This window comes from Hordeum vulgare, chromosome 3H (genome assembly GCF_904849725.1).
Source record: "Hordeum vulgare subsp. vulgare chromosome 3H, MorexV3_pseudomolecules_assembly, whole genome shotgun sequence".
Taxonomy (NCBI): Eukaryota; Viridiplantae; Streptophyta; class Magnoliopsida; order Poales; family Poaceae; genus Hordeum; species Hordeum vulgare.
Window position 1 is genome coordinate 21303826 of NC_058520.1, and position 15861 is coordinate 21319686.

The window sequence follows — 15861 nt, forward strand, 5'->3', positions numbered from 1 at the left end:
CAAATATGCAGTGAACATTTTTTCAATACTCGATGAACAATTCTAATTTTTAGAAATGTTCATGCAATTTTTAATAAATAGACACACATTTTAGAAAGTGTTTATATGTATTTAAAATGTGTTCATGTAATTTATAAATATTCACCCATTCTTAGAAATATTGATGTAATTTTAGAACCAAAAATTACACATTTCTTTACAACATGTTGATGTAATTAAAATGGTGTACACATTTTGCCTCTGTGTTATTTTGTTTAATAAAATTTGATGAAACACGGAAATTATTGACATGTAAATATCCCGATATCGTATTATAGACATTGATAGATTTCTGTGTGTAAATTTAGTGGAAAAGAAATACAGAAACTTTTAGCTCGTAAACATTTATTATATGCGTGAAACAGTACATAGACAATGACACTACATAGATCCCTTACTCAGGACACACTGAAAAACTCTCCATATTTGCACCACCTCTAGGTAGAGAAGAGAGCCACAAAACTTTTGTGTCAAAAATAAAAATAAAGCCACACATTTTGCGTGGCAAACTTAAGCTTCTGTGTCACCAAGTTGTTTCCGAGATTGTTTCAGTCGTTGCTTGGGATCTTCGATTCTACTATTCTACAAGGTATACTTCTGTCCGGCGAAGCGTTTGGCCTCCTTGTCCTCCTCGCCGTCAACCTTCTTCTTGGCCGACTTGGCGCCCGCGGGCGGCCCCGAGCCGACGCGGCCGCCGAAGAACCGAAGCACATGCTCACTACTGGCAATATTGTTGCCCTTACCCGAAGAACCCGCCGGCGGCGCAGGGGGCGGCGCCTGCTCCACAGGCTTGCCGTCCATCCTTATCCCGACGCCGACGAACCGCCGCTCTTCGCCACCGGCGCAGTCTTGGCATGGGGCGGCGGCGACGACCGGAGCAACGACGGGCGGCGGCTCGACGTAGTCGAGGGGCAGCGCGAAGTCGACCTCGCAGTCGGTGTCGAGGGTGGAGACGGCGTGGGCGGGCATGGCGTCGACGACGTCGAGGAGGTACCTGGTGTCCCCCTCGTAGACGGCGATGGTGTCGCCGACGGTGACCATGGAGTAGCTCTTCATGCAGTGCTCCAGCAGCTCCTTGTGGTTCTTGGCCCGCAGAAAGTCGGCGGTGTGCGGGCGCAGCATGATGGACGCGGCCTTGGGGAGCGACGACGCGATCCTGGTGACCAGTACGAGGTCGCCGTCCTCCAGCCCGAGGCGCGCCATGGCGTGGGCGGGCACGTGCACGAACCCCTCCTCGCAGCCGAACTCGAGCACGCCGAGGTGGGAGGCCTCGAGTGTGGCGGCGTTCTGGACCCGGAACTCCATCGGGGACCCCGCCCCCACCCCCAGCGACGTGAGCCGCTCCAGCGCCGACGCCGGCATTACCACAAAGTTGCTGCCGTCGTTCTTGCCCAGCAGCGACATGGGGCGGCACCGCAGGTACTGCGCCCACCCGCTGCGCGACCGCTGCTGCCGGAGGTACGCCTGCCACGCCTCCCTCGCGTGCTCCTCCTCCTTGCTCTCCCACTGCATAGCCATCCCTGTGTCCTCCATGAGAAGCGATCAAAAGATCGATCTGAAGTTTAGCACGAGCTCCAGCGATCGATCAATCTGCGGAGTCGAGCCGTGGATTTGTTGGCCGGGGAAGAGGAAGGAGGGCTCCGCTTTTATCTACGGCGTTTGGTGGGTTCCACGGTCCGCCTGCGAGCCCGTGGCCGACTCGGTGTGGCCGTGGCGTGTGGGTCGGGAAACCGGGCCCGCCTGGCGGTGAGAGGGGACACGGAGGGAAGCCAATGACGCGCGGGCCCGGTCCGTCAGTGTACAAAAAGAAAAACCGGGCTTTGGGTTGGGCCGAGTCCGTCTCTGTTTCTCCTCGTGCTCCCCCGTCTCTCTGTTTTTCCGGTGTTCCTCCCGCGAGACGAGACGGCCGCCTCTAAACCCTAACCCTAGATTGGATTAGGGGGCGCTGAGAGAGGGAGAGGGGGAGTGTCGGAGCGGCGGCGGCGGCGAGATGTCGGCGAAGAAGGGGCTCTCGAGCACGCTGCGGAACCTCAAGGTGAGGAATCGACCCCTCTGCTTCCTCTGGCCATGGCTCCTGGTCTCTGACGGGCGTGTTTCCTCTTCTCTGCGTGCGTGTGCGGTGGCGCAGTTTATGCAGCGGGCGGCGGTCGCGCAGAAGGTTGAGGACAAGGCCGATGTGGAGGTGGAGGAGGCGGCGGCCGAGGTGGAGGTGGTGATGACGCCGGCGGCCAACGGAGGCGGGGTTGGCTCGTCGGTCCAGGTCGCCAGGAAGTGGTACGTGTGTGGGTTGTTCAAAGGCCCGCTTCTTCTTGGCTGCAGACGTTCTTCCTCTGTTGCTTGTATCTTGGCTTGGGTATGCTCGGGTTAGGGAAGTGGTTGCGGAGGATTTTAGATTTGTTGTTATTAAGAAGACTGTGCGATAGCGATGCAATTGTAGTTATATTTCTGCTAGCGTAGTCACTGACCCCTGCGCAAATGGAAGTCGGTGAAGATCACACCGCCTTCGAGTCGAATGTTTGTTACAAAAGGGTACTCGCACAAACTCCTGTGAATATTTACTGGCAGTTTCACCTAGGAAAATGCCACATATTGGGTGAAAACTATGCTGTACAAGTGCAATTCCAGTAATTTTGGTGATATTGCTTAGTTGCTGACCCCTGCGAAGCCGGGAACCGATGAAGAATCGCACCACTTTTGGTTCAAGTATCTGGTACAAAAAGAAACTCATGCAAACTCCTGTGAACGCCACCAGTTTCCCTTGAGCAAATGCACGTATTGCAAAAAGTATGACTAGGAATGTGCTTATGCAGCTGTACCTAGTCACTGTTTTTGGAGGAGACTGTTGGCATAGTGTTACATTACATGCTTTTGTGTCTATCTTTTGAACTTCAATCATACTTTGCAGCTTGGTCATAAATTATAAGCATGTTAAACAGATTTATTAGTTTGTTTTTTCGGAGAAATTTTTCATCCAGTTTCAGCTTTAGATTTTACTGCCTTTCCTATCCAGCACAAAATCCATTAAGGATTACTAGCTTTGATTTGTCACCGCAGACTAAGCAAAACTAGTTTCTTTTTTTCAGTGTAGTTGTCATGGAGGGCAATCCACATCCAGGAGCTGTAAAGGGTCGAATGTCATTCCAAAATTTCAATCCATCCATTGATGTGAGTTCTGTAGCCTTTTGTCCTTCAGTCTATTATGTCCTTTAGATGGATGTTCCCTTACACAAGCCTAGACCTGTAGAAACTAAATGACGAGGCAAGTGGTCGCCCAACACAATCGGCTTCACCTAGTAATTCTCAACAAGACAGTGCAAATACTAGCAGGTTAGCTACTACAATGGCTCCTTTTCTCTTCTCTGTTAAGTTACCTTGGGAATGCCGTCTGTCACAAGTTTCATTTTAGCTATTCGCCAGGATTGATGCATTGCAAATGTGTAAAGTAATTATTCCCCCCGATCCATATTACTTGTCTTAGACAAATCTAAGACAAGTAATATGAATCAAAGGGAGTTGTTAATTTCGGTTGCTAAATTTGTACCAGTGTGATCATCAACATTTCGAGAAACCCTGTATATTCCACTTTGTTGAGCTGGGCATGCCTATCTCTTGAAGTGCTCAAAATACAAGTTACATGTTCAGAGGAACTGTATACTTTCAAGCTACGTGACTGTAAATAAAGGACGATGATATTGTACTTTTTTTTCAAGAAGTTAGTGATAGAGGACATAAACAACTTTAGATTAGCGCACATACTGGGTGATGTTTTTATCTAGTTCTGATGCAGTTCTTTTATGTTCAAACTATTGCTAAAAATTAGATTCATTTTGATCTCTTGAGTCCTTCTAGTGTGCCATACATGATTGACATCGTATTCACCAGAAGAACACTTGCATCTATACTTCGTATATGTCTGCATCAGCTATCTTTGGCATATGTAGTTTTGAGGCTTTTCGATGATTTAAGTGGGAAATGAAAGTGCAGAGTGGATGATGTATCAGCATCAAGATTTAGAAGCTTCAATGTTGATAGTTCAGAAAGCATATCTCTGAATGAGTTGAAGAGAAAAGAGCCTGAGCTGGAGATGGAAACACCACCGTTGCGCAAGCTGCCAAAGACGACTGGCCAGAACGTGGATGGCCGCGGTTCTTCACAAAGCAATGGTCGTGGGTCTGGCAAGTCAAACAAGCATGAAAAGCTTGACTTTAATCTTCTAAGAAAACGGAAATCAAAATGAGGTCCAGGTTAGCATTAGCCAAGTCTAGCTCTGTGTACTCCATATGTCACCATTTGTACTCTGTATCTGATGAGCCTTGTGCGTTGTTCCCTGAACTATATCTGTAGTAGCAGGTAGCCAGGTTAAACCCGCAGTGATATATCTGTTATTGACTTGTTGAGAAGGCCACTGGGTAACATGGTATCTTGCTTTGGGCGGATCCGCGGGTGGGCGCTTTTCTTCTGTTTTTGATGGTGCTGTACTCCCTTATATTAATTGTAAGATGTATAAGATTCCACAACAGCAGTGAGAATTTAAAGTTTTTTTGGTTAAGTAGCGTGCATTATTGGCGGTGTAATTGTTGGGTGCTGTGTTCATGTACTGTAATTGGAATTTATTGTTGGCTTTGGAACACAGGCAATCAGCCATGGTCTGATTGTTTCTCTCTTCAATGGAATGCAGAGTAACAAGATACCCCATGTTTTGGTTTATCCTCCATCATGTTTCTATGGTAATCTCATACGTACTAGAGATTATTAAGCCATTGTTTTCCTCTATCTAATATAATCAGGCTGAACTGGGAGGCTACTATATATAACATCCAGCATAGAATGACTGATTGGCATGGTGATACAGTGCAGTTATCATAACATACTGCTGCACCATGCTTTGCAGACCTATAACCATATGCCTGTATGTCGGCTGATGAATCAAACAATCAACTAGTATGACATGACTTTTTCTCAAGTAGCCAGCCAGCAACACAACTTGCGAGTATTATTATTGTCAATTTCCTTTCAACAAGGTATGTTTCTCACCAAAAAATTTCCACCGCAAAGAGCATGGTGCAGTTCGCCTCTCCTGGGTTAAGCAGACCTTGCAACATTATGTTTAGTGGTATAGGCGCACCTCACATGACCCTGATTCAAACCGGGCAAGATCCAACGGCATCCAGGGGCTTGTGCCTTGTTTTCCTAAATACTTATCATAATATTTCTTGTTCAATGGAGAAGCAAAGGGACAAGACAAGCTCTATGTTTCTAGGAATTATCTTGGAAAAGTTGTACAACGATGATGGACTATTAGTGAGATTATTTCTGAAGGTATTTGAAGAGACGAGAAGTAAAACGGGATCAAATCGTCTGACGAACCGTTTGGGCATCGATATGTTGAGCTCGAAATAAGCAAGGAGAAAGACTTTGCACCCCGTGTTTCAAAAGGAGGAGAGGAAATTTGTTCAGGCCCCAGTGCATCCTTTAGCCCTCCTCCTTCACGTGCCTAGTGCCGGCCACCACTGCCATTTTTCAGTCTGAACCAGACTCATCAATTCGGGAAACCACCACTGTTGTGAGCTTGGTAGCAGTGACCTGACCATCCACCCGGCTCGGCAGTAAAGCTTGTCTGATTTCAGTTTAATGAAGATGATTCGAACAAACATGCATGCCGCTGCTGGATAGGCATTGTGATACATAATGTGCATCTCCCATTTCGCCAACTAATTCAACTCACATCGGTCGGTGTTTGTAAAAAAATTTGAAGTACTATCATTTTGTACATGTGGCATTACTCTTTCACCAACTCAAAGAGAGACATTGTAGCTCATCTTCTTTTTTATAGATGGCGCTAGCATTACTCTTTCACCAACTGAAAATTCCGTGTCTCCTCTTCTTTTTTGTCCTCCGACTCCGAGCGAGCGAGCTGCCTTCTCCTCACCCCCTCGTGAAAGCTTTCGCCGGAGACAGGCCGACGGGGAGTGTTTTGCCCCAAGAGCTGGCCGGTATGCAGAGCGCCGACACCGAGGGAAGGAACGGGGGCTCACCGCCGACGATGGAGATGGCCGTCGAGAGCGCCGAGGAGGCGAGGCTGGAGCGCCAACGGCCATGTGAAGCCAGAGACCGGCCTGCATCATGCGGCCGGAGGAGGAGACGACGGAGGCCCGGTCGTCGCCGCGGCGGCGGGGCACGGCTCGAGAGTAGAGCTCGCCGTGAAGATGGACATGCGCGTGCTTCACTGCCCGCTCTGCACCCTCCCCTTCAAGCCGCCGGTCTTCCAGGTTCCCTGCTCTCTCTGCTTCTTCCACGCACACTCCGGTCGATAATCGATTCTTCCGTGGAGATAGATGTATCGATTTACAGGCGGACTCTTGGATCTGTGTGTGTGCAGTGCGACGAATGCGGGCACCAGGCCTGCGGCGGCTGCGTGGCCAACCTGCCCGGCGGACCGTGCTCCGAGTGGACGTGCGGCGGGATCTTCGTCCCCTGCTCCGCGCTGGACGCCATCGTGTCCTCGACCAAGGTCGAGTGCCAGTTGGACGTGCCCTACCACGAGTCGTCCGACCACCGGAGCGCCTGCCCGCACGCGCCCTGCGACTGCACGGAGGCCGGCTGCGGCTTCGTCGGCCCGCCCCAGGAGCTCGCCGTCCTCCACTCGGTACCGCTGCGCACCGTGGAGTACGGCCGGGTCAGCCGGCTCCGGGTCCCGGTGGTGTCAGCCGGCTCCGGCCCGGCGAGGGCGACGGCCGCGCGTTCCTCCTGACGGTGGGCGCGCTGGTCGCAGCCTCGGCCGCCATGTCGGTGGTTTGCATCAGGGCGAGCGCGGCCACGCCGCCGTCGGTTCTCGTGCAAGATGTGGGTGAATCTGGTGCAGCCGGCGAACGGCGGCAGGGCGGACATGGTCCTGGTGGACATCCAGATAAGGAGCAGCGCCGCGCCCGGCGCCGTGGTCGCCGCGGACGAGCCGACGTTCCTGCCGGTGCCGCCGACGTACATGGTTGGAGCCGGCGGCGATGCTGGGGCGCCCATGGAGGTTCCACTCAACATCCGCATCGACAAGATCCCCCGCTGATCCTAGGGCCTGATCCATGTATCATGTATCTACGGTTCTACCACTGGCACTAGGTGCTTAAACTGTTTGGGTGCCGTCGATTAGATTTAGGCCCTTTTTAGAATCAACCAAATTATATAATTAGTTTTTATAATCTATTCTGTCTTCAAACAGGACAGCTTATGATGTAGATTATAAAAACTAGATGGATAGATTATTAAAAACTCATAATCTACTCTATACCAGCTAAAATCAGATTAAAAATTGCTAATGACCCATTACCCTTGTAAAGTTAAAAATAATTACACTCCTACCACCGCCACCCTTCTTTTTTTTAAAAAAAAACAGAGGGCAAACATGTGATTATGCAATGTAAAACCTGGATTACAGTTTATATAATCTAGCCTCCAAACATGTCCACCTAGATTATTTTTATAAACCAGATTATATAATCTATCTTCATAATCCAGATTATCATAATATATTATGGTTCCAAACAGGGCCTTAGTGTAGTGCTGTGCCGAGCGTCTTGGGAACAATTAGGAAGAAAATTTGACAACTAAACCTATTTTTCAGTTAATCGCTCTACTAATTCTCCGGCTTCCTAGCTTTTTTTATGTCATATTCAGTCATTTGGTCCCTCCTAATTAGGGGTGGGCACTATAAAACCGAAACCGATTTGTCGGTTTATTTGATGGTTTGATTTTTAGTTCGGTGGGAAATTTTATGGTTGTTCGGTTTTTTGTTTTTGTTCGGTTTTTGATGCTCAGAAACCGAATAAACCGAACAAACCGATATGTGGGATACCCCATGTAATACCTTGTTTCCAAAAGTGTAAAAGTATGGAGGCAACATTTCTCCGCACATAATACATTTCACATTCCATGTACTTTTTCTACTTAATTATGGTTACTAGTTTGCTTGACCTAATAAACCATAGAATGATATTAAGGTTGCTAGAACTTGTGATTATCTTTTTGCATATTATACAATCCAAATTAGTGCTCTCGAGTCATTACACTTATACTGACAAGTGCATGAATTTTGATTTTTCGGTTAACCGAACAAACCGAACCGATATATTATGATTAATATGGTTTGGTTTCTAAATTTTGAACGATCATTTCGGTTTCTATTTCTTCAAAACCGAAATTATATAGAACCAAATAAACCGAACCGTATTAACCATATAAACCGAACGCCCAGCCCTACTCCTAATATTTGGTTTATGTTCCGCCAAGTGCAATGTCTTTGACGTGAAACTACAGTAATTTAAATTTGATGTGAAACGGCAGCATACGGCATCGGCCGCCCATGCCTTTGCCGTTTCGGTGCAAAGTGCTGGACGCATGCCGACTGTCAGACCGTCCGAACCACCAGGTTTGGGAAGCGGCCACCTTTACTACCTCTGTCCTCTCCTCTGCTGCTAAAGTTCAAACCTGGCCAAACGGGCCCGGCTAAACAGGTCAGCGTGCAACCGGCCCGGCATGATTTAAATGGGTTGTGTCAGGCACGCGGTACGCCTCGGGCCGTGCCTGGATCTGAGGGCTGGACACGCGGGCCGGCACGGCACAGTTCGTTTATTTTATTTACTTATTTTTATATATATGTAGGATAAAAAAAATAGCATCATAGGTTAAAATCGATCCAAAACACAACCCAATATATTAAAATCGATCCAAAAAACAGCCTAACAAGTCAAAATTAGCCTAAATTATAGCCTAAAAGTAAAAAAACTAACAGGCTAGCGGGCCTGGCGTGCCTACGGGCCGGCCCGTATAGGCTCCGTGCCGTGACTAGACCGGGAGGCTACGCCGGTGGACCGGCACGACACGACCCGACTAATAATCGGGCCAGACATGCCGTGCCATGCGTGGCACGATTATGGCGGGCCAGGCCGTGCCGTGCCGGGCCGGCCCATTTGGTCAGGTCTACTATAGTTCGCTCAAGGCCAGGGCTTTGAACAGTTAGCCTATCCATTTAACAACATTTACATCCTCTTCGCACAAATAATAAAAATAATAATTACATCCCCGTTAGTATATGTTATTGATGATTCTTTCTTATACTTATGCATCTATTTGTGTTATATTTTCTGCCATGCCTTCTACAAAATATAATTTATGATCTCGCGTAAAGAGTAATATACAAAATTCATGGAAAACCTGCAAAAGTAACAGGAGTTAACAGTATAGTATACTCGCCAAATTTTGAAGGAGTAAATCCTGCATTTTCAGCAATTTCTGCTAGCGTAAAACATTTTTCTTTTCTTTTTTGAACCATATCAGGAGCACTTCTTGCTATGAATAACATGAGCTGTATGCTTGTGCTGTCCTGAACTATTTGGACATGATGTAATGATTTCAGACAGCATCAACATAACTAAAATGATGTTCCCTCAGGAAAAAAAACTTGGGTTTCAGAGTGGCAACAAAGGCTTTCAACAAAAAAACCCTAAACATATAAGATTTGTTGGATATGGAAATTAAGCAATTTTTGGTGAAGCTTAACCCAATCTAGTAATATAACAAATGTGCTGAGAGAGCAAATCACGTAAGAGCATCTCCAACGGGCGTCCAACGCGCGGCGCAGAAAATCTCTGTTTACAACGTGCACACCTTAAAATTTAGCTTGTCGTCAAGCGTTGGCTCCATCGGAAATCCAAACATTAGGCGCGCGCGTGGCACTCCAGCAGACATACAAAATTCAACGCATGCAACATGCATTTTTGATCACATTTATAAAAACCATACATAGCATAGTTGCTTATAGTCTAGATAGTTAAAAAAACTACATAGCGTAGTATAGATAAAAAACGATAACAAAAACTACTCATCATCATTGTCGTCGGACTCCGACGCGCTGGTGTCCGATTCCTCCGTCGTAATGAAGGCGTCAACCCAGCGTTCATCATCGGATGACCAAGTCGACGCTTCCTTCAGCTTCATCTAGAAGAGTGCGGCTTGCTTTCGCGTACGCCTATCTTCACGATAGGTGGCTTGCTCCGCCCTCCTCTACGCCCTCCTCTCCGCCATCTCCGCCCTCCTTTGCGCGAAGAAATGGCACTCGTCGATGACGTCCTGCTGGAACTGTCGACGCCACCCCGTCATGTCATGCTCGTCCATCTTAGCAATGCTGAGGCGGCGTTCCCGCCTCCGGTTTCGGCGGCGGTCCTCGTCGGTGACTACTCGTGGACGAGGCACAACGTTATGCGCTTACTCCATCATTATCACCTCGGGGAAGTTCATCTCCCTTCGAGTCCTGTCCAGGCGCCACGCTGCCGCGTCGCACGCGTGGGCGACATCCTCGGCGATGTCGAACGTGACGAGGCCGAGGCACATCTCGTCGGATCGGATCTCAGCGTAGAACGTGCCAGAGGGCGCGCGCGAACGCCGCATTAACCAGAAGTTCCCCGACGGCGCGGTGGCATGGTGGCGCGGCGGCGGCGCGGCGAGAAAGGAGGCAGAGGGCCGCGTGGCGAGGCGAGGGAGGGCTCGTGGTGAGGCGAAGGGTGAATGATTCGGTGAAAGGGCGTGTGACAAGACGAGGGGGTGAATGATTCAATAGAAGGGCGCGTGGCGAGCGCTGCATTTTATAGACGTGTTGGATGCCGTGCACCAAATCTAGCATGCCCGCCCGATTTTTCCATGCGCACGCATCCGTTTTCCGTGCGTCTAACTTTTCCGCTTTCGTCTCGCGCGCGTTAAAATGGGGTTTTAGCGCGCGGACGTGTTTTTTTATGCGGCTGTTGGTGATGCTCTAAGGCACATTAAAAATTAAGATCTACCGTATCTGCAGATGGACCAAGATCACATACCAATAGAAAGAGGTTCAGAACATACAATTCCCCCGAGAACTCCACATCACCATCATCAGCCATGATGGTGAAGATGAGATGGTCCTCTTCCAAATAGAAAGTAGTGGAAGCAGACGGGCAGTCGTCGAAGACGTGTCAAGACGCTCCACAACAAGCTCGAGTATTGACACGTACACCTAGAGGCTTAGTAGTGCATTGCCAAATACTTCCTCCGTTTCAAAATTCTTGTCTTAGGTTTATTTAAAAATGGATGTATCAACATATTAAAACGTGACTAGGTACATTTATACCTAGACAAATCTAAGACAAGAATTTTGAGACGGAGGAAATATTTTTTATTTATTTCTTCACAAATCACGTAACATTGGCTCGAGTATATGTGGTGTGGCATGAAGTAATTGAGCGTGTCAGCGATTGTTCCGCACACCACACCCCCGGCCGCTCTCTCCATGGACCGGCCTATTAGTGATTTTGCAAGGTTTCGACTAGGCTAGTGAAAAACTACTCTAGGGATTTTGAAAAATGGTGGCGAATAATTTCCAGTATTCTGGATTTCCAAAAATGTTCCTTAGTTTAATTAAGGTTCATGAATTTGCAAAAATATAAGAACAATTTTAAAATGGAGTTTAAAAGTTTTCATATTGTTTGAGGGGCTGAATTAGCTCATCGCGGTTGTAAATGCTCTAAGAGTATAATAGCTCACCTTGTATACATTGATATTTCTTCCTCTCAGCTAGAAGCAGTATGAGACTAAACGAACATACATGCCATGTCAGTGGATTGGGCCTTTGAGATTTTAGAATTTTACTAGGCTGAGGTGTAACATTTAGTGGGCCGACCCATACAACCTAACACTAATATGCTAAACTAAATATGGAAATGTATCTTCGCTCAAAAAAAAAAATTTGTGGAAAATTCTCAAAAAAAAGAAAAACTAAATGTGGAAGGGTCCCATGAACGCCTGTTTCATGCATAGCGCGTTTCTTGGAGATAGAGATGGCAATGGGTACTCATTACCCGCATACCTTGCGAGTAAAAAATCTATTAGGGTAAGGGTATGGGTCAAAAAATACCTATGGGTACATAAATAGGGAAAAATTGAAACCTATCGGGTATAGTGGTTACGGGTATGATTTAGTATAACCCATACCCGTGTACCTATGTACCCGCATATAATTTAAAAAGCAGGCCTTGAATATTATATATCCACATATTAAACGTATTATATGTACATAAATCCCGTAGCTAGCCCATGTCAGAGTGTGTTGCTATTTACGAGTATGTGTTGTTGTTTATACATTATTATTAAACGTTGTTGTTTATAACTATGTAATACTCGAATTGATGTGTTGCAAATCTAGGTAATTTTATCCGCGCGTAACCATTTACCCTGACGGATGATGAGTGTGTGAATAAATTGTACCCATGACGGGTATGAATACAGATGATGGGGTAAGGTTTGGGGCAACGAATAAGGATATGTGGTGGCTCCACCCATACCCAAACCCGGCCGGTACCATCCCTACTTGAAAGCAAATACGCACCCGATCGCCATTTCCTTGGAGCTGCCTGTTAACGATTTGGTAGGTTTCGACTGGGCTACTCCTACAGGATTTTCTGAGTAATATTTTTATTCCAAAACTAGCTACTAGTATGATACAGAAAAAAGTACTGCGGAAATTTTAAAATATGCTTAGGATTAAAAGCAATGTTCTCTAATTTTTATAATGTTCATGTATTGAATTTTTGTCAAAAGGACCCCTGTCGAACGTGATTGTCAGAAAAGACCAGCTGCGAACGCAAAAAACGGAAAGGACCCCACCCCTCCGTGGCGGCAGGTGCGCCAGGCGGCACGTGGCACCTGCCGCCACCGCCCGAGGCGGCTGGGGCCTGCCGCCACGAGCGCAGGCGGCCGACAGGGGTGCCGCCACGAGCCCAGGCGGCGCATGCGAGATTCCGTTCCCGCGTCGCGGCAACGTAAAGGGAATGAGAGGAGGGCCATGCCGCCTCGGCATATGACGGCCAGGTGGGACATGCCGCCTCGGGACGAAGCGGCGCGTACTGTTGCCGCGCTGATTGCCACTGACTGCGCTGAATTCCACTGACTGCGCTGAATTCCACTGACTGCGCTGATTTCGAGGCTCGTTGATTCCTACGTTGAGACAGTCTCCACCGACGAAACAGTAGCACATTTTTCCCTCTCTTCACTGACGAAACAGCGTGAAACTTTTCTTTATAAATGAACTGCGTCGCTGCCTCCTCTCTCACTCTCTTCTCCTGCCGTTGCCTTCTTTGTCACCCTCTTCTCTTTCTCTTTCTCACTCTCTTCTCAAGAACTAGTCCATATGAAGGTTTAAGTTGCGATTTTGGATGGTTTAAAGTTAAATTTTGAAGACGTTGCAGTTGAAGAAAAGATAGATCAAGGTAAGAGCTTTCCATTTCTTTTGGTCTTGTTTGCATGCATGATGTTTTATTTTGTTTGATTAGTTTCTAAGTATGTTCTTTCTTTTGTCTTAGGGAGTGTATTATCACTTTCGTGGAACTATTTTGAAGGCGTTGTAGTTGAAAAAAAGTTAGATCAAGGTAAGAGCTTTACATTTCTGTTGGTCGTGTTTGCATGCATGATGTTTTTTTTGTTCGATTAGTTTCTAAGTATGTGTTTATCTTTTGTCTTAGGAAGTGTATTATCACTTTTGTGGAACTATTTTGTCATGTGATATGAACTACTAAGTTGAAGATCAAGGTATGAGACTCTGTTCATATTTGTGTTCATGTGATAATAGATCGATCATGTTCATATATTACCGATGATTTGTTCGTGTTTGCATGCAACTGGTATTTAGAAAGAAGCCGGAAAAATGTGTATGTAACTAGCATTTTTATAAAAAACATGTAATAATATGTTAGCTCCATTAGTATTATTGCATGCAGTATGTATTTTTAGACTTTTGCTAGCACGGAAATAATTATTTGTGTAATATTTTTGTTCATATGAAAATAGGTGGAATTCGCTGATATTATTCTGGTGATATATTATATTCGGAAGGATATCCTTATTTAAACCAGAGGTATGAATGACATATTGTAATTCATCTTCTATTTATTTTATAGATGTAGTGTCACGATAAATGGTATAATATAAATTATTATGCGTAGATGTAAGTAATGGATGTTGTTAAATTGTTATATGTAAAAAAGATAAGTAACGGATGTTGTTATTACAATGTAAATATAATAATATGATTTTTAATGGACTAACGATGTAAATATGGCTGCTCGTTAGGTACTATGGAAAATTTGTTAGTGTTTTATGGGCACATCGTACGTGAGGGTCCTTCTGGTGTGGATGTGTCTAGGTGCGGGATGACTACGGTTGTAGTGAAAGACATGGTTAATGTAGAGTATGCGGCAGTTAGAAGGTTCATCCGAGCGCTATTTGGTTCAGTGATGAATGGAAAAAAATGACCATGGAGGCTTTCGTGGTTGAGGGAGGAAATCGTTGGGTTCTGCGACGGGTTACTGGTGAAAGAGCATGGGCGTCGTACATGGGTTTTGCAAGCAATCCCAATAACTCCCTGTATGGACAACCCATGGTTTATGTGGAGTTCATTTCTGCCAGTGATGTCGCCGAGTGCAGTAGCGGTGCCGGTGAGGCCGAGTTGGCCATAACTGTAGCCCCCGACGCCGGCCATCGGAACCAAGTGGTGGCCAACATATGGCCATAACTGTAGCCCCCGACGCCGGCCCATCGGAACCAACAGGTGGCCAACAAGTGTATGACACGGGATATTGGTCTGCGGTCGTTGACATGAGCGAACATGTCGAGGGATTGCCGGAGGCGCTAGATGATGACGATGATGGTCATTCTTCTGCCTCTTCGGAATCAGATGATGATGAAGTTGTTCCTCCTGAGAAGGCGGTCGCTGCAGCTCTCAACCCAGAGTTTTTACAGGTTATGAGCATCACCAATGAATTACACTCTGTTGCTGGCCTAGACGCGGGGAGTCTGGCCGTTGGAAAGATTTTCCCAGATAAGAAATCTGCTAAACAAGCAATACATAGCTATGCAATTGCTATACACAGGCAACATAGAGTGAAGAAGTCTGATAAAAAGGAGTTGAAGCTCATATGCATCCATCGCGAAGCGGGTTGCCGCGGAAGAGTTATTGCTCGCCAGAAGCCTGGGGTATGTCAGCCATGGCATGTCAAAAAAATAGAGCAACATGGTTGTGAGCAAACCGGCACTCTTTCAGAGCACCGCAATGTGACTGCAGAATATGTGTCACAGGTGATGCAAACCATTGTGCAGCAAAGTCTTAATATTAGTATTAGGGCTTTGCGTGCAACTGCATCTGATCTGATTGGTTTCCCTGTCAGCTATAGCAAGGCTCGTCATGCAAAGGAAAAGATATTTCAGAGGTTGTATGGAACCTATGAGGAGGCGTACTCTTTTGCCCCTAGAATGTTGCATCAGATTTCTGTTGCTAACAGGGGGACTCAAGTTTTCCGGAAAGAACGTCCAAATCCATTGAACCCGGACGAGCAAATCCTGGACCGCTTATTCTGGGCATTCGCCCAGACTATACAAGCATTCAAGCATTGTCGTCCGGTTGTATCAATTGATGGTACATTTCTCACTGGAAAGTACAAGGGCACACTCTTAGTGGCGATGGCAGCTGATGCAAACAATCAACTTCTTCCTATTGCCTATGCACTAGTGGAGAGCGAAAACAAACATAGTTGCCTATGGTTCCTGTGTTGCCTGAAGATGGGTGTCATCAAAGATCGGGAAGGGGTTTGCATCATCTCTGATTGCAACACCGGACTATTAAGCGCGCTTGAGATAATTAAGGCTTCACAAGATCCAGATTGGGGGTGGCCCGATCTGGAGACAAGGTGGTGCATGAGGCATTTGGCAGCTAATTTTTATTCGAAATTCAAAAACAAAGATTGGTTCAAGCTATTC

General features: G+C 46.6%; 2 protein-coding genes, 1 long non-coding RNA gene and 1 pseudogene across 3 annotated transcripts; 3 read left to right on the plus strand and 1 right to left on the minus strand.

Moving 5' to 3' along the window:
• Nucleotides 1–621: 621 nt before the first annotated feature.
• LOC123441395 (ubiquitin recognition factor in ER-associated degradation protein 1-like) lies at nt 622–1242 on the minus strand. Its single transcript, XM_045117853.1, has one exon. It carries the CDS (start codon nt 1240–1242, stop codon nt 622–624), a length of 621 nt encoding a protein of 206 aa, XP_044973788.1.
• A 637-nt stretch (nt 1243–1879) lies between these two features.
• On the plus strand, nt 1880–4588 carry LOC123442659. Its single transcript, XM_045118766.1, has 5 exons — nt 1880–2074; nt 2168–2313; nt 3123–3204; nt 3284–3366; nt 4024–4588. The coding sequence occupies exons 1-5, from the start codon at nt 2030–2032 to the stop codon at nt 4274–4276; spliced, it is 609 nt and encodes a 202-aa protein (XP_044974701.1). The 5' UTR covers nt 1880–2029; the 3' UTR covers nt 4277–4588.
• A 1042-nt stretch (nt 4589–5630) lies between these two features.
• On the plus strand, nt 5631–7236 carry LOC123439327 (annotated as a pseudogene).
• Nucleotides 7237–13317: 6081 nt separating this feature from the next.
• On the plus strand, nt 13318–14310 carry LOC123439328. The gene is made up of 3 exons (XR_006630066.1): nt 13318–13638; nt 13897–13963; nt 14179–14310. It is a non-coding gene; the product is annotated as an uncharacterized LOC123439328 (long non-coding RNA).
• The last annotated feature ends 1551 nt before the right edge of the window (nt 14311–15861 follow it).

Excerpts from the sequence above, each read along its gene's own strand:
- LOC123442659 (XM_045118766.1), top strand. The coding sequence starts at position 2,030 with ATGTCGGCGAAGAAGGGGCTCTCGAGCACGCTGCGGAACCTCAAG. Across the intron at positions 2,075-2,167 it reads GCACGCTGCGGAACCTCAAG|TTTATGCAGCGGGCGGCGGT; the intron begins GTGAGGAATCGA and ends GCGGTGGCGCAG. Across the intron at positions 3,205-3,283 it reads ATTTCAATCCATCCATTGAT|AAACTAAATGACGAGGCAAG; the intron begins GTGAGTTCTGTA and ends CTAGACCTGTAG.
- LOC123441395 (XM_045117853.1), bottom strand. The coding sequence starts at position 1,242 with ATGGCGCGCCTCGGGCTGGAGGACGGCGACCTCGTACTGGTCACCAGG.